The sequence below is a fragment of the Macaca fascicularis genome, chromosome 8, assembly GCF_037993035.2.
Source record: "Macaca fascicularis isolate 582-1 chromosome 8, T2T-MFA8v1.1".
NCBI lineage: Eukaryota > Metazoa > Chordata > Mammalia > Primates > Cercopithecidae > Macaca > Macaca fascicularis.
Genome location: NC_088382.1, coordinates 129,253,762 through 129,276,175, shown reverse-complemented (window position 1 = coordinate 129,276,175; position 22,414 = coordinate 129,253,762). Strand labels below are relative to the sequence as shown.

Below are 22,414 nucleotides of genomic sequence, written 5' to 3'. Positions count from 1 at the left end.
CTAATGAGTCCAAAGCCAGAAGTATGATGAGAATAAGGCAGCGAGAGAACTGGAAGAAAGAGAGTGCCTTGTTATTCCACGGTAGGCACTGCACATTTTAAAGTACTTTAAAATTTAATAGCTATCTTTTATTGAGTATAACTCAATGCCTGAAGAAAGGCTAAGGGTTTTATCTACATAACTTCATTTAATCCTCATAGTATATATCACAATTCCAGTTTTACTGATGAGAAGACTGAGGCTTGGTGAGGTTAAATGTATTGCTCACATTTTTGCAGCTAGGAAGAAGAAACTGCATCTATCTGATGAGGCAAATGCTGCTAACTACCAAGCTAAGTGATGTTGACCTGTATCTTTTTGTTGTTGTTGGAGAACAATGCATGCGTGACTCCTGTATCCTTTTCTTGTGAGTTGATACCCCAGAGCCAGTTATATTAACACATTCAGCCTTGCAAGATGAAGTCCACATCCCCTAGAGTGACACAGGAGGCCGGTCAGAGTCCATCCCACACCCTTTTCTCTAGATTCACCCTCTCACACCGTCTGCTCCTGCTTGCCCCGACTATTTTCAAGTTCGCTGAACGCACCACGGCAGCTTTGTACCTGGTGCTGTCTGGGTCGGTGATGTCCTTCCCCCTCTTCTTCTCCTGGTTGGCTCCTGCAAATCCTTCAAAATTGAGAGTGAGTGTCACCCCCTTTCCCCTTTTCTGAACTGAAAACAGTGAAGGTACTATTGCCTTTCACACTGGGCAGGTCTAGGTCTGGGGCTTCTCTGCAGACCTCCACCATAACTCTCCATTGCTCCCAACCCGGTCTCCATCACATTAAAATTCTGTGATGCTGACTGGTTGTCCAGTGTTTATTTCACAAGCTCACAGCCCCTTCCCTTTTGTTTAGTATGTCACTGTCTGAAAGGACCCAGAAATAAGATAGAAAGAAGTACTGATAGTGGTTAGTGATGGACTTTGGTAGCAGCCCTGGGGACACCTGGCTTGTACAGCTAAGTGGCTAGTCTGGTTACCACAGCATCCTTATAGCAGTAAACTATTTTTTTTTTAATGTAGCCAATCAATTCAAGATATCTGTGAATATCAAGGAACAAAGCATCTATTATCTAATAAAACAATTTCTGATGCTCACTTTTGTAATTCAAAAATTAAAATAACAGTAGCTACTGTTGCTTTATATTAATTGTGTTTTCATTAGTAGTGTGGGTCACTCAGCAGGGTGGTGGGTGGTTTCATGGATGTGGACGGGATGCCAATTAAGAAGACCTTGATTTCACTTTCTGGTTGGGTGATTGGGCAAATATTTTTCTGAGCTTCTAATTCCTTATGTGTGAAATGGCAGTAGTAGGAGAGCCTCCCCCGCATTGTTTGGGAGGCCAGATGACAGCATGATTGTGAAAAGCCCTTTGTAAACTGTAGCGTGTTTTAGGAAAAAAAAAAAAAAATGGTGGTGATATTTTCCAGAGTGTCAGAGGAACGTATACAACACAGGCCTGCCCCTGTTTGACCTGGAAATGCTAGTTCAGGGAATGCATTAACAACACAGCAGGAAACTTCTGCAGCGAAATCCTTCTGGAAACAAGAGACTGAATCCTACAGAATGAAAGAGAAATGGCAACCCAAACCTCACAGAGGTTCTCCTTGAAAGGTGAAAAATTAACTTAGGCACTGTCGGGGGTGAGAATGTGCACGACGGCCCCCGTCTTCAGCCTCCCGACACTTTCCTTCCCCAAAGCCATTTTAGTCAAAGGTCATGTGTGTGTCTTGTCAAAGGCCAGCTTCCAATGGAATCATTGTCCCTCGGGACAGCGGCCCCCTGACTACATCTGCATTGGAGAAATCCCAAAAGCAAACGGCCCAGTGCAAACAAGAGCAGTCCGCAGCAGCCGTCCAGAGCACAGCTCCCAGGTCGCGGGGCTGCAACCCAGGCCCCGTCCGCAGCGCCCGGGCAGGAACAGGCGCCGAGACTCCCGCAGCATGACCCGCCACGCCGATCGGGTACGGTATGCGCCTCTCTCTACCCGTCCTCCATTGCTTGGGCTCCCGGGTCACAGCTGCCATTCTGTCAAGCAGAGAAACCTTGCAAAGGGCCTCCAGGTTTGCCGGAAAACGGTCCCTGTTGGGCTGCGTTCCCGTGCACTCAGCTGGAGCAATTTGCAGGCGCGCAAATGCGGAGCTCAACTCTTTTCGAGTTTTCGTTGCCAGAGAATGAGTTTGTAAATATCGAGTTTGTCTCTGGTTTCTGGAAGGCGAGCCGGTCCGACTTGCAGAGGGGGACTGTGGAGGACTCTCGGTTCACCACGGCTCCACACTGTGCAAGCGGGCGACCCTCAGCCTTACCAGCTGCAGGGCACAGCGAGTTCTGTCCTGGGCGGCGAGACGGCCGGGCTTCTTGTTTATTACCTGTGGGACAGTGGCTTGGCAAGAAGGACGGGGATTTTTAAAACAATATGTTTAGTAAGGTCCTCTGGACTCCCACACTTGCCTCCAGGAAACAGAATCATCTCCCTGAAGGAGGGAGCCCCTTCCCCACAACGCGCCCCTCGCAGGCTCCACAAAGATGTTGATTGACGTGCACAATTCGGCACAGCCAGTCTCTTGGCTCTTTGTCCTCTTCTTTTTGAACAAGCCTTTCAAAAGGATCTGGCTAATTTTGGATAAGACTAGAGGGAGCCCTGGGTTTCAACTGATTATGGGTGCTTTTGATTTGGACTTGGAAATCTCCAAGGGCGAACACTGGGGAGCGTCCGCAGGGGCAGCGGGCACAGCCGGTCTTCAGGTCTTCAGGTGCGGAGCGGGGGTCAAAGGGTTCCAGCGATGATTGCTGAGCTTCCACACTCTTGTTTCGTTTTAACAAGTGAAGCACGAGCCACTTCTCACTGATAGGGGGAATGGAAACAAAAGCCGCTCTAGTGCCCAGCAGGATGGAGAGGGAAGCCAATGATGGTATTGCTTATGTATTTTTCACACACCCAGTTCCACGGGGCGCAGGAGCTTTTCTGCACTTCTGCTCATCAGGTATTTAATGGAACTTCTGGTTTCCCCTGCAGTGGTCACCTCTGGCTGTCACCTCAGTTTTCTGCTCCTCTTCCCACTAAACTCCTTGAAAGAGTGGGTGGCATTTGCTGTCTCCTTGTCCTCACTACCCTTTTGCTCCTTCACACCCAGTCACCTGGCGTCCACCCTCACCTCTGAGGGCCAACCTTTGGCAAGGCCGCCGAAGACCTCCTTGTAGCAAAACCATAGAGCATTTTCAACTCCCCCGCACCCCCACGTACACACACAGCCTCTGTGTCATTTTGAACTATTGGTCCTTTCCTCTCTCTGTTTTTGACTGTGTCCTGGATGCTGCAATCTCGTGCTTCCCTGGCTCCCTTCTGACCTTTTGAGTTACAATTTAATACTTAAAGGGCTTCACTTCATAAATGTTCGTGTGCACTGCTCTTTCTTCTTAACTCTCTTCGCTTCTCATCCTGCAGTCTCTCTGGATAATCTCATTCACTCCAATGGCTTCAACCACTACACATACATGATGTCTCCCAAACCTAGCCTAATCTTTCCCCTAAAATTCCAGTCTCTACTTTGATGTCCCATAGAGCACCTTAAAATCAGCGAGTTAGGACCTGGATCTGTCTTCTCCCTTCTTCTCCCAGGCCTGCTCTTCCTCTTCTCTTTGCCACTGCTTAAATGGCATTCCTCAAGTTGTCCAAGTCAGACACACCGGAATCACCCTAGGTGACTTCTTACCTTTCATTCATGACAATCATCACCAAGCCCTGTCTACTCTCATTGCTGAGTATAATTCATACACATACTCGTGTCTCCACCTCCCCACCACTGTTATAGTTATGGCGAGTATTCCCTCAAATTCCATTCTGGCCACAACTTCCCATTAGTCTCATTTGGGGTCAGTCTTGCCCAGCGCATACCTACATTTTGTCTCCACACTGTGTCAAATGATCTTTCTTTCTTATTTTTTGAGATAGAGTCTTGCTCTGTTGCCCAGACTGGAGCACAGTGGTGCCACCTCAGCTCACTACAACCTCCACTTCCCAGATTCAAGCAATTCTCCTGCCTCAGCCTCCCAAGTAGCTGGGATTACAGGTGCCTGCCACCATGCCCAGGTAAATTTTTTTTTTCTTTTTCTTTTTCTTTTTTTTTTTTTGCATTTTTAGTAGAGACGGGGTTTCACCATGTTGGCCAGGCTGGTTTCGAACTCTTGACCTCAAGTGATTCACCCACCTCGGCCTCCCAAAGTGCTAGGATTACAGGCGTGAGCCACCGTGCCCAGACTGTGTCAAATGATCTTTCTAAAATGTAATAGGATCATGCAGTTCTTTTTCGAAAAGTCTTCAGCAGATTCCCATTTTTATTTTCTTTCAAGAATAATTTTGGTGGATACATGTTCTCCACAACTTGCCTTTTACCTTCCTCTTCATTTTTATATCTTACTACTCACTCCTCCAGATTTTATGCACCATTTTTGTACATTTTATATACATTTTGTCCATATCATATATGAATTTAGGGATGTTAAACTATTTATTAAATAAGACTTTCTTTCTGTACATCTATGAGGTCTGTGTCTAACCTCTATTTTTATTTAGACCCAGCTGAAAGCCCCTTTCTCTTGGAAACTATGCAGATCATCCTTCCCAATGGGTTACGTGGCCCCCTCTTGTTCTCCCAGAGCTTCCTTTGTTCCTGTGGAGCAGAGCACTTACCATTCTTTATTATAACTATCTCTTTACTTGTCCATCCCACACCAGTCCTTAAGGAGCAACTCTTTTTGTCTTAGTATCATTACAGTTAGTGCTTAGACCTAGCTCGGATGCTCAATGAATTTCTGTGCAATTTTTGTGAATGACTATTTATGTTTAAGCATTGAATTAGATGACAGAGATACAGAAGCTTTCAGGAAATTATCATCTATAATATGCTAAGGAATAAAGATTAAGTATGATTATCAGGGAAAACGTAGTTTTCTACTTATTTAGCAATGGAAGGGTTTAGACTTTCTGGATATTTGAGAATAATGTCTCGAGTCTCTGGGTCTATCAGTTCCCTTTCTAATTCACATCTCAACGGGTGGGCTTCTCCTATTGCTATTGCACCTATCCTAACCTTCCCCAAGGAAGAGCTGCAAGAAAGGCCTCTTGCAGTTTTGGCTCTGTTGACTTTGTGAAGGCAAAGGAGTCTTCTTTAGGCTGGAACCTGGCTTGGGACAAGGACACTAAAGGCCTAGATAGGTGGGCTTCTAAGAGTCCTTTGATAAGCTTGATCCAGAGAAGGCATCCAGGACCTCAGAATGGGCCCGTGGGCAAGCCCTCTAAAAACTCTTTAGAAAGTGATGGAGAATTTGGGATGCTAGAGATAAGTAAATGCAGTTTTGATTTCCTAAAGAAAGAGATGCGTGCAATCTAAACCTTCAGACAGAAAGGTGAATGGTGATTAACTTTGATGGGGAGTTATTTAAACTTGAAGTTGTTCTCAAACTGTTTGAGAAGGTCCTTTTCAGATATAGATACACACTACTTAGTGTATCCATACACTAAGTAGAAAAAAATGCAGGATACACCACATATTGCACTTTGTATGAACTTTCAGTGGGTTCATTACAAGTCAACTCTGAGACTCCTTTGAGTTGTAATGAACCTCCGGTTAGGAATCTCTAATCAAAGGAATTAATTAATTCCACAGATATTTGGGAGAGTGAAGTAGGTGGCGAATAGTGGAGCCAGCATAAATCAAATTATGCATGTTTTCTTTTTTTGAGATAATCCCAATATCATGTGTGCTAATGACCATGAACTTGGAGTCACAGGACCTGGGCCCACATCCCTGTTCTGGCACTTGCTACGTGTGTAATTTTCTGAGAGATGGTTTTATTATCTATTAAAAAAGAATAATAGGTACTGGAAGATTTAACTAAAATAAAGTATGTGAATGCACCTGGAACATGGTTATACTCAATAAACTGTAATCAGTTGACAACATTGATTTCAGGAAGGCACAGATTCTGTCATCTTCTTCTGGATTAGAAAAGTGCATATGTCACAATAGCAAAGACTTGGAACCAACCCAAATGTTATCAGTCTATCAATGATAGACTGGATTAAGAAAATGTGGCACATATACACCATGGAATACTATGCAGCCATGAAAAGGATAAGTTCATGTCCTTTGCAGGGACATGGATGAAGCTGGAAACCATCATTCTCAGCAAACTATCGCAAGGACAAAAAACCTAACACCGCGTGTTCTCACTCATAGGTGGGAATTGAAGAATGAGATCACTTGGACACAGGGCAGGGAATATCACACACCAGGGCCTGTCGTGGAGTGGGGGGAGTGGGGAGGGATAACATTATGAGATATACCTAATGTGAATGACAAGTTAATGGGTGCAGCACACCAGCATGGCACATGTATACATAAGTAACAAACCTGCACGTTGTGCACATGTACCCTAGAACTTAAAGTATAATAATAATAATAATAAAAAGAAAAGTGCATATGGATTGGATTAATGACTGGTTGAATGCATTTGTTAAAGGAGAGCTGATTAAACTATGGATTGACATGTGAATGTCTTTAGTGGCATGCTACTGGGCTCTGTCTTCATTCGTGTTTATTCAGCATCACTGATATCTATAAAGGCATAATATAAGGCTCCCATTTGCTAAGAGAAAAGGCATAAGGATTAGGAGTCCAAAAGTTATCAATAAGTTATAATCTGTTTTGACTTTGAACTTTTGGGGTATGTGTGTAGAGAGGGATATAAAAAGTCTTGTGCATGGATCCCAAAAGTCAATTGCAAATTATTAGGTATGTGTGTATGTGTATGACAGAGGGGATAGGAAGGAGAGGGGGAGGGAAAGGGAGATTGAGAAAGGAAGAGACAGAGAGAGGAAGAGACAGAAAGTTAGAGAGAAGTGGCAGTTTCATATAGTTAAGGTTTAGAGATTTAAACTGATAATAAAATCAGTAGTGATATGTTTCTTTTAAAACAGAGTTTTGTCGTATTAAAAGAGGTCTAGAGGCCAGGTGCGGTGGCTCACACCTGTAATCCCAGCACTTTGGGAGGCGGAGGCGGGTGGATCACGAGGGCAAGAGATGGAGACCATCCTGGCCAACATGGTGAAACCCTGTCTCTGCTAAAAATACAAAAATTAGCTGGGCGTGGTGGCAGGTGCCTGTAGTCCCAGGTACTCGGGAGGCTGAGGCAGGAGAGGTGGAGGGTGCAGTGAACTGAGGTTGCATCACTGCACTCTAGCTTGGGTGACAGAGTGAGACTCTGTCTCAAAAAAAAAAGAAAGAAAGAAAAAGAGGTCTAGAGTATAGAACATGAGACATGATAGTCATTGTACTCTGTATTGTTCAGAACATATTCAGAACAATCGTATCTAGTTCTGGGTGCCAAACATAAATTTATTAGCAACTGTATTGTCTATTATTATCTGAGCACCTACTATGTGTCAACCACTCTGCTAGATGTTGAAGACAACAGTGCTGAAGAAGACCTGCTCTCATGGTATTTACAACGGAGCAGAGGTGTTCGATGAGGAACCAGGTGACTTTAATTCAATATTCTACTTGCTTTGATAGGGGAAGCTTAGGTCCCCATGAGACCACCTGAGAAGGGATATTTAATCTAGACTTAATGGGACCAGGGTAAACATTCTATAGGAAGTGATGTCTACATTGAGACCCAAAGGCTGAGTACAGATGAGGGTGAAGGTGATGGAGGGAAGAGGCCTGCAAGCAGAGGTGTCAGTACCTTCAGTGGGCTGTGCAAGGGACTAAAGAAGGAATGCAAGAGAGGGGAGGGGATGAGAGAAATGAGACTGGAATGGTGGCTGAGGCCAGAATGACATGACACTGTCCTTCTTGAAGCTGTAGTTGATCTTTACGAAAATGGGGAGCCCATGGAGTTTGTAAGCAGGGCAGTGTCACAATTGGTTTGGGGTCTTGGAAAGATCAATCTTGCTGCAATGTGAACAATGAGTTGGAAGGATGGCTGGTAAGAGAGAGACCACCTAGGATGCGCTGTGTCATATAAGCAAGAAAAGACGGTGGCCCTAAACAAAAGGGCAGCAGGGAAGGTGACAAGAGTGGATGAATTCAAAAGCTAATTAGGAGTTATAAGAGTATGGTGACAGACTGCAGGAATGCTGTAGGAAGGGTGGGTGTAGGAGAAGAGAAGAGAAGATTTAGAGGGTCACAATGTCTGTCTTTCCCTCTAATGTGGAAGGGAGATAATCATTGTGTTTGTCTTTGAGAGGGCAGGATGAATGAATAAATGAGCCAAATGAATAAGAGACACAAGGAGATACATTTCAGCTCAATACAATAAAGAATTTTCTAACAGGCATCCCAAGGCAACGAGTCCTTTGTCACAGAGAAATTTAAACAGAGGCTTGATAGCAATTCTTGGAAAAGTTGGAGAGGCAGGAATATGGTTAGCCAGGCTGGAGGGCATTGACATTTCTTTTCAACCCTAGGATTTCAAGATTCTGTGTATAAAGTTCACATATCTGAGCTTGGCATTTAAGGTGTCCTGGGATCCAGTCCTTTGTTAGGTGGCCATATGTCCTGGTTTCCTGGTACGGTCCTAGTGTATGCTTTTGTTTCCTGCAGCTATTAACAGCAACTTTTTTCATGCTTGAAGAGATCTTAGTTTGAACAATGAATTTTATGACCATCCAGCTCTATGACTTGATTTTCCTCCCTCGACCCTGACATTCTTTTAGAACTCCCATGAACTACTCATACTAAACTATTTGTTACTCTCAGAGTAGACCAGGCATTTTACTACAAGTCGGTTTACTTATGCCATTTCCTGTGTCAGGAATACCCTTCCTCTCCATTGTCTATGTACCTCCTGGAAAATATACATTTTCATTAAGTCCTAATCTAAATCAAAAGGTAAGTCCTTCATTAAGCGCTTTTTTTTTTTTTGTAAGACAGTTTTGCTCTTGTTGTCCAGGCTGGAATGCAATTGCAATGGCCTGATCTCGGCTCATCACAACCTCCGCCTCCTGGGTTCAAGCAATTCTCCTGCCTCAGCCTCCCAAGTAGCTGGGATTACAGGCATGTGCCACCATGCCTGGCTAATTTTGTATTTTTAGTAGAGATGGGGTTTCTCCATCTTGGTCAGGCTGGTCTTGAACTCCTGACCTCAGGTGATCCGCCCACCTCGGCCTCCCAAAGTGCTAGGATGACAGGTGTGAGCCACCATGCCCAGTCTTTTTTCTTTTTAAATTGTCTTTTTATAATGTGATAGGTTGCATTATATTGCTGAATATATAATTATTTTTATACTTTTTTGAGCCCTTTCCCTAAGTTATCATCTCCTAGAAGTAAGGTACTAAGATCTTTCAAAAATACAGTAACCCATTGGAATGAATGGTGCTTTGTTTGAAGCAATAAACTTTCAGAGGGAAATTTTCATTTATTAAAAAAGGTCATATTTTCATTATATGAGTGATGCATGCATTTTGTGGGAAAAAAATCAAAAAGGGAAAGTACAAAAAAGAAACAAAAATTATCTACAATCTCACTATTTAGAGATAAGCATATTAGCACATTAATGAATATCCCTTCTATATTCTTTTATGTGTATGTAGCCTTAAAATTGGAATTGTCCATAGCCTTCTGTAACCTGCTTGTCTTTAACAGCATACCATGAATATCGCCCCATTTCATTATATATTTTTCAAAAACATAATCTTCAATGGGTGCCTTGTATTCTAGATGTAGCTGCCTCATGATTTGTCTGGCAAACTCCTGCTCGATATCAGGCTATTTCCACATTTTTGATGTTGCGAAAAGAACTATAATGACCAACGCCCAAGAGAAATATTCATGCATCCATTTGGTCTGGGACATTTATATTTTTCTAAGATGGCAAGACAATTATTGATGGAAAGAAGAATATTGAGTCGCTAAGAAAGCATGAGTTAAAAACAAAAAGGGCTAACTTTGCCTTATGATTTTAAATGATGATTTAAAAACATCATTTTTATTTTATGTTACATATATCGATTATATATGAGATTTTTATATGTGTGTATATATACTTATTAGTCCTATAAGTTAATGAAGGTACCTTGTCTGATTTGGAAATGTGTCAACAATCCGTAGGCTTAGTACAGGAGGGATTGAAAACTGATAAGTAAATGTCTTGAACAGAAAATTGAGTCTGAAATCTAAAAACTTCAGTGTTTTTGTATCAGTGTGAGACATAATTTTGTTCATAAGCTAAATATAAGGGAAAGTGACATGTTTGCTACAGAATAAAGATATTTTCGTGAAAAGAGGGGCACTGTCTAGTGTTTTGGTGTTTGGAGAAGGTATTACAGACTTGAATCCTTATTCCAAAGTAAATAATTTATCATCTTAAAGCAGAAGGTGTCCATTGTAGAGTGGAATGTTTTTATCTGAGGAGAAGCAGGCTTTGGGACACACTCTGAACCCATTTGACCGCTTTTTAATAGAATAGATGAAAGATGTTGTTATGGGTCGAATTGTATCCTCTCGCAATGCAAATGTTGAAGTCATAATCCCCACTTCCTTAGAAGGTGACCTTATTTAGAGACAGAGTCTTCAGAACGGTATTCAGATTAAAGGAGGTCATGAGGATGGGTCCTAACCCAATATGACTGATGTCTGTATGCAAAGGAGAGATTTAGACACAGGAGCAGACACAGGGAATAGATGGTCATCTACAAGCCATGGAGTGAAGCCTCGGAAGAAGCCAACCCTGCCGACCGACACCTTGATCTCAGACTTCTCATCTCCAGAATGTGAGATGATGTGTTTCATTGCCTTTTGTTGTTGTTGTTGTTTTGTTTTTGTTTTGACTCACTGCAACCTCCACTTCCAGACTTAAGTGATTCTCCTGCCTCAGCCTCCCAAGTAGCTGAGACTACAGGCATGTTCCACCACACCCGGCTAATTTTTGGATTTTTAGTAGAGATGGAGTTTTACCATGTTGGCCATGTTTGTCTCGAACTCTGACCTCACGTGATCCACCTACCTCTTTCTCCCACAGTGCTGGGATAACAGGTGTGAGCTACTGAGCCCGGCTGATACATTTCATTGTTTAAGTCACCTGCTACTTTCTAATATGGCAGCCTGAGCTAACTAACACACATTTCTTGAAAGCATAATGTCCTTAGCATGGTTTTAGCTGGTAACACTCAGTACAACATTATTTCACTTTCCAGTCACCAGAGAGTTTGCCTTTCTTCATAGAAATGATCGGGACAGTGCTTTGCAGTTTCACAGCTTGCAAAGGATTTTCATTTCTATTATCTCCTTGACCCTGACCAAAGCGTGTGAGATGGGAATTCTCTTCCTCTCTGTTTTAGAGAGAGAAAACAGAAGTTCAGAGAGACTAAGTGAATTTTTCAAGGCTGCACAGCTTGGAAGTGGTAGTGTGGAAACTCAAACATGGGTCTTCTGATGGTAAATACTGTGCTCTTTTAAGTAAAACTCAATGCATTCATCTTCATGGACATGTCAAATATCATCTTCCTTCTCTGAAGTTTGAAAAGACATAGATTGTAGCATGCTGAGCCACATTTCCCCATTTTTATAACTTTCGTGAGAATGATTTTATAAGCCTTCTTGTTGGAATATATCTGAAGCCTGAAGGCACCTAGTGTGCCTGCGTCATTATTATCAAATATTTACCAGGAATCCTTGATTTAGGCCCCTGTGTTTACTTGCAAAGAATATTTCGTCTCCACTTTGGAGCTTTGTTTACTGACAAAATAGGCTTTCTCAGTACACAGTTTGATTACCCACAAATCCAACTGCAAAACTTTGGATATGTTGGATATATTTGAGTTTTTCCATCATTAATACTGTTCAGATATTAATTCAACATAGTGGTGCGAGGGACGCCTACATTTTCCTGGAAGCTGCTCGACTTTAATCAGTAGGAACAAATGCAAGATTATCGTACTTTTTCCTTGGGTGACCTAAGCTTGTTCTTGGCATCCGTGAGTGTAGAGCGCGGGGATGTCTCAGAGTGTTTCAGTGGCTTCTACACAGGGGAGTTATTAGTTTTTAACCTTGGGGATAATTCCATAAGAATGCAATTCTTTTCCTCCCTGAAAGAACAAAATATTGCTTATCTTAGGTTATCCCTGTTATGCAATAAAACCAGTGGTTCCCAGATGGTGAAACTTATCTAAGAGATCTATAGGTAGGGGTTGTTAGATTTAGCAAAACTCAAAAAAGACAAAAACAACAAAATCCCAGGATGCCCCAGTTAAATTTCAATTTCAGATAAACAATGTATACTGTTTTAGGATAAATACATCCCCAATATTGAAAATACTAAAAAAGTATTGTATCTGGCAACTCTATCTGTAAGACAATTTTGTGGGTGGAGTGTTAATAATTCTTCAATATTTTAAAAGTCTATGAAAATTATGCATGTACCCAAGGAAGACTCCAGAGGTTATTGACAATGTGTTAAATTTCCTTGAGTTTGGTTGGGAATTTTTTTTTTTTTTTTTTTTTTTGACCTAACTTGAAAAAGCACTGCTCATCTCATGTGGGAACCACAACAATTATACTACCCGTTTTCTTTTCTTTTTTCTTTTCCTTTTCTTTTTTTCTTTTCCTTTTTCCCCTCCCCTTCCTTCCCTTCCCTTCCCTTCCCTTCCCTTCCCTTCCCTCCCCTCCCCTCCCCTCCCCTCCCCTCACCTCCCCTCCCCTCCCTTCCCTTCCCTTCCACCGCCCTTTCTTTCTTTCTTTCTTTCTTTCTTTCTTTCTTTCTTTCTTTCTTTCTTTCTTTCTTTCTTTCTTTCTTTCTTTCTTTCTTTCTTTCTTTCTCTTTTCTTTCTTTCATTTTTTTTTTTTTGACAGAGTCTCTCACTCTGTTGCATAGGCTGGAGTACAGCGGCGCAATCTCAGCTCGCTGGAACCTCTAACTCCAGATTCAACTGATTCTCCTGCCTCAGCCCCCTGAGCAGCTGGGATTACAGGTGTGTGCCACCACACCTCGCCAATTTTTTAAAAAAATATGTTTGGTAGAGACAGGGTTTCACGATGTTGGCCAGGCTGATTTCGAACTCCTGACCTCAAGTGATCCTCCCGCCTTGGCCTCTCAAAGTCCTGGGATTACAGGTGTGAGGCACCATGCCTGGCCTATACTACCCATTTTCAGTGACTTGTATTCTAGGGATCATGCAAAGCCCATATGTTATCTCTTGCAATGCTCAAAATCAGGGGTTGGTTAACTATGGCCTGCAGGCCAGATATTGTCCTGCCTGTTTTTGTTGTTTTCTCCAGCACATGTCAAAGTTTTATTTCACACTTGCAAAGCAAAAGAGAGTGAAAAGAAAAAGCTGGTTCACAAAAACAGTCTTAGGAAAGGGCGCTATTGGAAATAGAAATATGTAGATCAATCTCAAATTTCAGCTGCATCAGAGTCACCTGGAGGGCTTGTTTGAACACCTGCTGCTGAGCCCCACCCCTAAAGTTTCTGATCCAGTAGGTCTGGTGTGGCCAGAGGATTTACATTTCTAACTAGTTCCCAGGTAATGCTATTTTGACTGGTTTGGGATCACACTTTGAAACCCATTGGTCTAGATTCTAAATGAAATTATTTGTTTATATATCTATGCAATTTGCTTTATTGTTTATTTAATTGACAAATCGTATGCATGAGATACAATGTGATGTTTTGATACACGTATACACTGGTGAATGTATACATTTAAAACTAATTAACATTGGTTTATCACCTCACATCCTTATCATTGGTGATGAGAATGTTTAAAATCTGTTCCCTTAGCAATTTTCAAGTATATAAAACATTATTATGCCTTAGTCACCATGCTGTATAATAGATCTCCAGAACCTATTCCTCCTGGAGGAATAAGATATCTTTTCTAACTAAAACTTTGTACCCTTTGACCACCACCTTCCCATTTCTCCCACCCCTAGCCTCTGTAACCACTGTCCTATTCTCTGCTTGTATAAGTTTGATTTTTTTAGATTCCACATATAAATGCAATCACGTGGTATTTGTCTTTCTGTGCCTGGCTTATTTCATTAAGCATAATGTCCTCCAGGTTCATCCAGATTGTTGCAAATGACACGCTCTCATTCTTGTCTAGGGCTGCATCGTATTCCATTGTGTATATATACCACATTTTCTTTATCAATTCATCTGCTGATGGACACTTAAGTTGATTCCATATTTTGGCTATCGTGAATAATGCTGCAATAAACATAGGAGAGCAGATATCTCTTCGACGTGCTGATTTCATTTCCTTTGGACATACACCTGGTAGTGGGATTGCTAGATCATATGGCAGTTCTATTTTTAATGGTTTGAGAAGTCCCCACACTGTTTTACTTAATGATTGCACTGATTTACAATTCCACGAACAGTGCATAAGGGTTTCCTTTTCTCCACACCCTAGCCAACACTTACTGTCTTTCATGTTTTTGATCGTAGCTATTCTAACAGGTCCGAGATGATATTTCATTGTGGTTTTGCTTTGCATTTCCCTGATGATTAGTGACGTTGAGCACCTTTCCTGTACCTGTTGGCCTTTTGTGTATCTTCTTTTGAGAAATGTCTGTTCAGGTTCTTCATTCATTATTTTTTATTTTACTTTAAGTTCTGGGATACATGTGCTGAATGTGCAGGTTTGTTACATAGGTATACATGTGTCATGGTGGTTTGCTGCACCTGTCAACCCGTCATCTAGGTTTTAAGCCCCACAAGCATTAGGTATATGTCCTAATGCTCTCCCTCCCCTTGCCCCTCAGCCCCCCACGATCCCTGGTGTGTGATGTTCCCCTCCCTGTGTCCATGTGTTCTCATTGTTCAACTCCCACTTATGAGTGAGAACATGCGGTGTTTGGTTTTCTGTTCCTGTGGTAGTTTGCTAAGGATGATGGTTTCCAGCTTCATCTTTATATCAGGTTGTTTTCTTGCTATTGTATATTTTGGATCTTAGCCCCTTATCAGATGGATGGCTTATAAATATTTTCTGTGAATATTTCCGTAGGTTGTCTCCTCACTCTGTTCACGGTTTCCTTTGTTGTGCAGCTGCCTTCTGTTTGTGTAAATAAATTTTTAATGGAACGTAGCTACCCCATTTGTTTCCATACAGTTCGTGACCACTTTCACGCTACAACAGCAAGTTGAGTCGTTGTGACAGAGATTGCTGTATGGCACACAAGACCTAAAATGTTTTTCTGGCCCTTTACAGAAACTTTGCCTACAACTGCTCAAAACTCTCTTTGAAACAGTACTGTTATTCTTATTTCTAGAATGAAACAAATGGAAAGCTGAAACTTGAGAAAGGTCTCACAGTTCTTAGAATTCAAACCAAGATCTGTTTGAATTCCAAAGCTTCTGCTCAGAAGCTAACCCAAGAGGGGCTGGTTGTTTGTTACCTTTGTCCTAAATTGATAAACAAAGGGGAAACTGATTTGTGACTTCTTGTTAAATACTGTCCTTTTCAAAGACAAGACAGATGGTATAGTGTAGTGGTGAAGTTCTCAGGCTCTGGGGCCACACTGTTTACATCCCAGCTCCCCCAATTCATTCCTCTGTATTTCAGCTTCTAACCCTATAAATTACAGATAATGATAGTACCTATTTGCATGATTGTTGCCAGGTTTAAATGAGATCACGTCTGAAAAGAAATTATAAAAGCACTTGACATGTGGTCCACAAGACATTTGTTATTTTAATTTCAAATAACTATTTTTTCAAAGTAGGGAGCCTATGGAAATGAAAACAAAGAGCGTGGAAAGGTTGTCAACCAAAGCATCTCCTGTGGCTGGTTGTTAGAACATTTCCATCAGGAAGTTTCTAGAGCACAGTGGCCCCTCCTTTTCAGAAGATAGCTAGGAGAGATACTTTTTCAGTTTCTCAATATTTATGTTTATACTTAATACTTTGGCCTGACCACATTTCTTAGTCCCTTGGCCAGTCAGGGTTGCCTTGAAAAGGCCTGTGGTGAGATAAGATGTTTATCCAGTGATTCCTGGACGCTGAACCTCTTATTATTGTTACCCCTGATATTTATAGTTCCAATATCTATTCCTGGTGGCTCCAGATTGATTAAAAATGTAGTCAGAGCTGCCAGAGAATGGCCTTCTTAAATAATACAAGACAAGCAATTTTCCTCAGAAACACCTCAATTTGATCCTTAGGCAAAAGCAAGAAAATCTATCAGTTTTTTCACCGATATCCTTCATCCTTTGAAGCATATTTTCTTATGGAATCACTAGGAATAAAATCTGTGTGTGGTTTGTTAAGCATATTAGAATGGCCTTGATCGTCTGACGAGATTAGGAGATAAAGTCGTTCCCTGAAAGGGATGGGAATGGAAGGCTTGAGACATTGTCCATGAACTAGTCAATGGATAGATGATATGATGTAGTCAATGTCCTGGCAGGGAAGCCTGGAGGCTTTGCTGAAGTGAAGCGTCATGAATGTGTGTGGATAACATCAGCAGGGGTTTGCAATTTTTCCAGCACGTTTTGGGTGCCTTGGAAAGGGGGTAAGAAAATGGTGTTATTTATTCTAGGGTTGGGGATTAGTACCGCACTAGGAAGTGAGAAAATTCTTGAGAACTCTGTTTTTTTTTTTTTTTTTTTTTTTTTTTAATTGAGACAGAGTCTTGCCCTGTAGCCCAGGCTGGGGTGCAGTGGCACCATCTCGGCTCTCTGCAATCTCCCTTTCCTAGGTTCAAGCAATTCTCATGTCTCAGCCTCCTGAGTAGCTGGGATTACAGGTGCACACTACCACGTCTGGCTAATTTTTGTATTTTTTTGTAGAGATGGGGTTTTTCCATGTTGCCCAGGCTGGTCTTGAACTCCTGGCCTCAAGCAATCTGCCTGCCTTGGCTTACCGAAGTGCTGGGACTACAGGTGTGAGCCACTGTGCCCAGTCAAGAAGTCTGGTCTTGGGTGCCCAGGTTGGGGAGGGATGGAGGTAGAAGGGCCCAGCAACCCTGCTGCCATTGACAGAGGACAAAGCTGCAGGACAGTTGCCTGATCCCTCTTCTCCTCTGCCTCAAACCTCCAAACTCCAGTTATATTTTCCTTCCCCTTTCTTCAGCATTCTCTTCCTTTGTCAAATCATTCAACCAATGTTAGTTGAACATCCCTATGTGCCAGGGACAGTGCTGGGATCTGGGGACTTAACGGGAGGGACATAGACTTGGCATCTACACTGGTGGAACTCATAGTCCTATGGTCGGGGGTGGACAATTCAGGAGTTGGGTAAGTGCTCAAGGCATAAGCATAGGGGAGAGAAGGATGAATGGGAGGGGACAAGGTGGTCAGGGAAGGTCTCTGTCTGAGCTGAGAACAAAGGATCCAGTGAAAACAGGGGTGGAGAATAGGAGGAGTTACATTTTCCAAACTTAACCAGCTAGTAAAGTGGCAGTGCTGAAGTTTGAACCTAGATGTGCCTGACTCTAGGAACTGTCTGCTTTTAGCCCAGGCAACACAGTGAAACCTCTTCTCTACAAAATATTTAAAAATTAGCTGCCATGGTGGCACATGTCTGTAGACCTAGCTACTCAGAGGGCTAAGGCAGGAGGATCCCTTGAGCCCAGAAGTTTGAGGCTGAAGTGAGCTATGATTGCACCACTGCACTCCAGCTTGCGTGACAGAGCTGTTTGAAAAAACAACAAAAACAGAAGCCCCAGTCCCTACCATTATACATGCAATATCCATATAACAAACAAGCACATGGACTCCCTGAATCTGAAATACAATTTTTGAAAAAAGAAATGTAAAGTATTTAAAACAATGCCTGGCACATAGTAAACACATAATCAATATTATATGTTATTATTTTAAAAACTGTCTACGTTTCACTAAATCTTAACAAAAACGTTAAACTTGCTCTCCAAGCATCTATATGTAACTGTATTGTGTTGCCGTGAAGGAACTTGAACAGCAACAAGACAAAAAATCATTCATTCACCCATTCTAATCATTTACTATGGCGTAGCCGCTTTGTGTGTGTAAATGCACAAGGCAAAATCCTATTGTGCAGCTGTGAGCACCAATGCTGAGGAATGCTGAGAAAAGCATTGTTAGCCTGTGGTTGGGGCAAGACAGCAAGAGTCCACACACTCTTCCAATTCATCACAATGCTCCCTTCACGCCATAGGATGACAGCTCTCATTGAAATGCAGGGCATGTACATCCCACTTATTGATTCCTTTCATTCCTAGACAAACACAAGTCTAATAAAGAGGCACACATGTCTGTCCAGGTCACAAGCCTGGTTGGGAATGTGGGTATTTCGGAGAGGTTAGGCTGATGCTAGCATGGTGCCATTGCATCCTGAACTTTGAAAGTCCTTTAGCACTCTGGTGTTCAAAAGTCACGTTGACTGCACTGCTAATTACGTGCTGCAACCCACGGCTAAGGGACGATGAGAAGATCTGGAAATTAGAATTGGCAGACTTCGACATACAAAGTTCAACACTTTCTAAGCCAGATGTTGTAGAACTTTTGGGAGATGATGGAGATGAAATCTCTGTTCTTAAGAAACTTTCAATTTAGTAACAAGAATTTCCAGTAGAACAAACTCAATAGAGGAGGCATGGTATGGTGTAAAAATCATGGACTTTGAACCATGCAGACTGGGTTTAAATCATTTCTCAACCACAGACTAACCATGTGGCCTTGACCAAATTATTTCATCTTTCTGAGTCTTGGTTTCTTCATTCATAAAATGAGATTATAGTCTAGCAGTGGTGGCTCATGCCTGTAATCCCAGCATTTTGGGAGGCCGAGGAGGGTGAATCACCTGCAGTCAGGAGTTCGAGACCAGACTGGCCAACATGGTGAAACCCTGGCTCTACTAAAAATGCAGAAATTTAGCTGGACATGTGGGTGCCTGTAATCCCAGCTACTCGGGCAGCTGAAGCAGGAGAATCACTTGAAACCGGGAGGCAGAGGTTTCAGTGAGCTAAGATAGTGCCATTGTACTCCAGCCTGGGCAATGGAATGAGACTCCATCTCAAAAAATAAATAAAATAAAATAAAAATAAAATAAAATAAAATGGTATTATATAAATACTTCATGCGATTCTATAACAACCTTGATAGATAGCAACTATTATAATCATTGCTGGGATATTGACTACTGTTATTATCAGAATATAGCAAATTCCTGCTGTATAACTGATGTGGTGACTGCACAAATTACTCAAACTCTTCATCTATAAAATATGATAATTCTAACTGCCTTATTTGTGTAATTCAGGCGGTAACTGTATTCTGTCATAACCAATTAATATATTTATATAGTTTCTGTTTTATTCCAACCAATAAAATGTAAGCTTTGTGACCAGAGACTTGGATTCTTGTGTTAGTTGCTGGACTCTTTTGTGGCTAGATCAGTGCCTAGACCATAGTAGATTCTCAATAAAATATGCTGCTGTGCAAATAAGTGAACAAGGAAATAAATGAATGGTCGATCTTACGTTAAATGTTCAGCAAGGCCGGGGGCGGTGGCTCACACCTGTAATCCCAGCACTTTGGGAGGCCGAGGCGGGTGGGTCACGAGGTCAGGAGATTGAGACCATCATGACTAACACAGTGAAACCCTGTCTCTACTAAAAATACAAAAAATTAGCCAGGCGAGGTGGCGGGCGCCTGTAGTCCCAGCTACTTGGGAGGCTGAGGCAGGAGAATGGCGTGAACCCGGGAGGTGGAGCTTGCAGTGAGCTGAGATCCGGCCACTGCACTCCAGCCTGGGCGGCAGAGCGAGACTCCGTCTCAAAAAAAAAAAGAAAAAAAAAAAAAAAGAAAACTTCAGCAAATGGTAGGCTCTTGGTACATGGTAGTTGTTACTGCGTTTAGTATCATTATTATGATTAGAATATGGTGGGTGCCGTGAGAGGAACCAATACAGAGAGATCGCCCCCAGCTCTGTCAGTCGGCGATCCTTGTTCTTAGCACTGGCATGTCATCAATTGTGTTGTAGTTGGGAGAAACAACCAGGCCATTGTCAATAGTAAGGTCACATGAGATGAATTGCGAAAATAAGGGTTTCTGAATTTTTATCAATTCTTAGGAGGAAAGGGAAATAGCTGCAGAAAGGGAGGGAAGATTGAAAAAAGGAGAAAAACAACACCTTTTGCAAAATATTTTATCACATGAGACCATAGGCTACAAGTCTGTGATCAGCATTTACCCAGCCCCAAACTTAAAAGGCGTGCAAAACCAGCTGCATCAGTCAGATGACACAAAGAGAGTATTGGTGTAGTGCTCCAACCTGCAGCTGGGAGCAAAATGAGAAACTGCCCATGATAGAATCAGTTCTGCTTCTGAACTGTTAAAGGGACTAGGGAAAAACTTCTCAGCTGCCCCTCACGTGAGAGATAGGAGGAGTTTCTTTCTTTTTTTCTTTTTCCTTTTTTTTTTGAGGGACGGAGTCTCGCTGTGTCGCTCACGCTGGAGTGCAGTGGCGCGATCTCGGCTCACTGCAAGCTCCGCCTCCCGGCTTCACGCCATTCTCCTGCCTCAGCCTCCTGAGTGGCTGGGACTACAGGCGCCCGCCACCACGCCCGGCTAAATCTTTATTTTTATTTTTATTTTTTAGTAGAGACGGGGTTTCACTGTGTTAGCCAGGATAGTCTGCATCTCCTGACCTCGTGATCTGCCCGCCTCGGCCTCCCAAAGTGCTGGGATTACAGGCGTGAGCCACCGCGCCTGGCCGAGGAGTTTCTTTTAAAAGTAATAAAACTAAACGTCCCATTGCATAGTGTGCTGTTGCAAGAAATGCCTAGAAACTGGGCTCTGGCTGGACGGACCTGAATTTGAATGACCTGAATCTGTCCCTTGCTGGGTATGTAAATTTGGGCCAGTTACTTAAACTTCTGTGAGCCTATGCAAAAAAGAGAAACCAGTATGTATTTTGCAAGATCACGGAGAAAATTCAGTGAGATAATCTCTGTACAACATCTGTGACATTTCAGTTCTTCAATATATGGTGGCTACTGTTATTAGCAATTAATGTTACATGGATTATTGTATTTAATTCCCACAGCAACCCTATGAGGAAGGGACTATACTCAGTCTCATTCACATATGAAGAAATGAAGGTCTAGAGAGGGTTCCTAACTCAGTCGAGTCCATAGAGCTAGTGAGCATCCAAGTCATGATTCTAATCAAACCATACAGTCCAGATTTTCAGCAATTAACAAGTTGTACAGCATCTTTCATAAGAGCAATGGAAGCTTAGCAGGGCAACATAAGGTCCAGAACTTCTGGCATTCTCTTGCATAACACTCTGGTGGCAATCTGAGGTGATTGTATTTCAAATATGCAGTGACTCTCTGTTTACAAAGGATTATGAGAGACACAGACGTGTCGGAGAGGCAATGTAAGGTCAACTTGGTCAGCTTATTGTATGTCTGTCTTCTTGATCAATCCAAAAAAACATTGCTTCATCTCTTGCTTAAGTCCATCATAGGATTTTGTGAAATGTGTTTCTTTTTTGTTTTCTTAGCTTACCCTTGACAAGTGTTCTCTGTATTTGGCATACATTAAATTGTGCATACCAATATTTTCTTTCTCTCTCTGTTTCCTTCAGGAGGTGAAATAGTAAGAACGAGGTATGTATAAAGATCCTTACCTTTCCTTTTGATTTATCCAGGAAAAAGTAAAACGAAATTCTGATTATTTAATTTAATTTAATTTGAGTAATTCTTTTTCAGTTATTATAGGTAGAGGACTCAGCTCTCTGAGACAGTTTAAAGAAGAGAGAAAAATAGTAGATGCTTAGAGTTGGAAAGAAGCTTAGATGTTATATAGCCAAACTGCTTCTGAATTTAGATACTTTGTAAGAAATCCTGACTACCACCACCTAGCCTTTGCTGAATAGTGAGTGTTAGTTCATTTTTTATAACTGTTTCATTATCTCTCTTACGAGACGAAGTACGCTTCTCTGCAACTTCTAGTTTTGCCTAGAAAAAGCATGCATGGGAGCCTGGGTATGGTGGCTGAGGTGGGAACATTGCTTGAGGTGGGAACATTGCTTGAGGCCAGGAGGTGTAGACCAGCCTGGACAACATAGCAAGACCCTCTCTCTCTCTCTCTCTCTCTGATATTTATTATATAGAATAAATATATAACATTATATATAATATAATAATATAGATTTATATTATTAAATTTATGAATATAACAATATAAATTTATACCATAAATATTTTATATTATATATCTAGATATTAAATATATAGATGTATCTCTCTATATAATTATATATTAAATATTATATAGAGATATATATCTCAAATAATATAATTATATATTAAGTATTTTATACAGATACATCTATATTAGTATTATAATATAATAATATAATTATATTAATATAATTA

The 22,414-nt window shown here is 41.7% G+C and overlaps 1 protein-coding gene across 13 annotated transcripts in view; it reads left to right on the top strand.

Annotated features, from left to right (window-relative positions):
* The first annotated feature begins 1,867 nt into the window (after window positions 1-1,867).
* Window positions 1,868-22,414, top strand: part of ENPP2 (ectonucleotide pyrophosphatase/phosphodiesterase 2) — a 118,189-nt gene continuing 97,642 nt past the window's right edge. For 8 of the 13 annotated variants that reach the window (XM_073999341.1, XM_073999340.1, XM_045398628.2 and 5 more), the window contains exon 1: window positions 1,868-2,006. In XM_073999341.1, the coding sequence (XP_073855442.1) occupies window positions 1,986-2,006 (21 nt within the window). In that variant the 5' untranslated portion in view covers window positions 1,868-1,985. Of the gene's footprint in view, window positions 2,007-21,621; window positions 21,644-22,414 lie in introns of all 13 variants that reach the window. The other 5 variants (XM_073999351.1, XM_073999349.1, XM_073999350.1 and 2 more) reach the window with 1 other exon arrangement.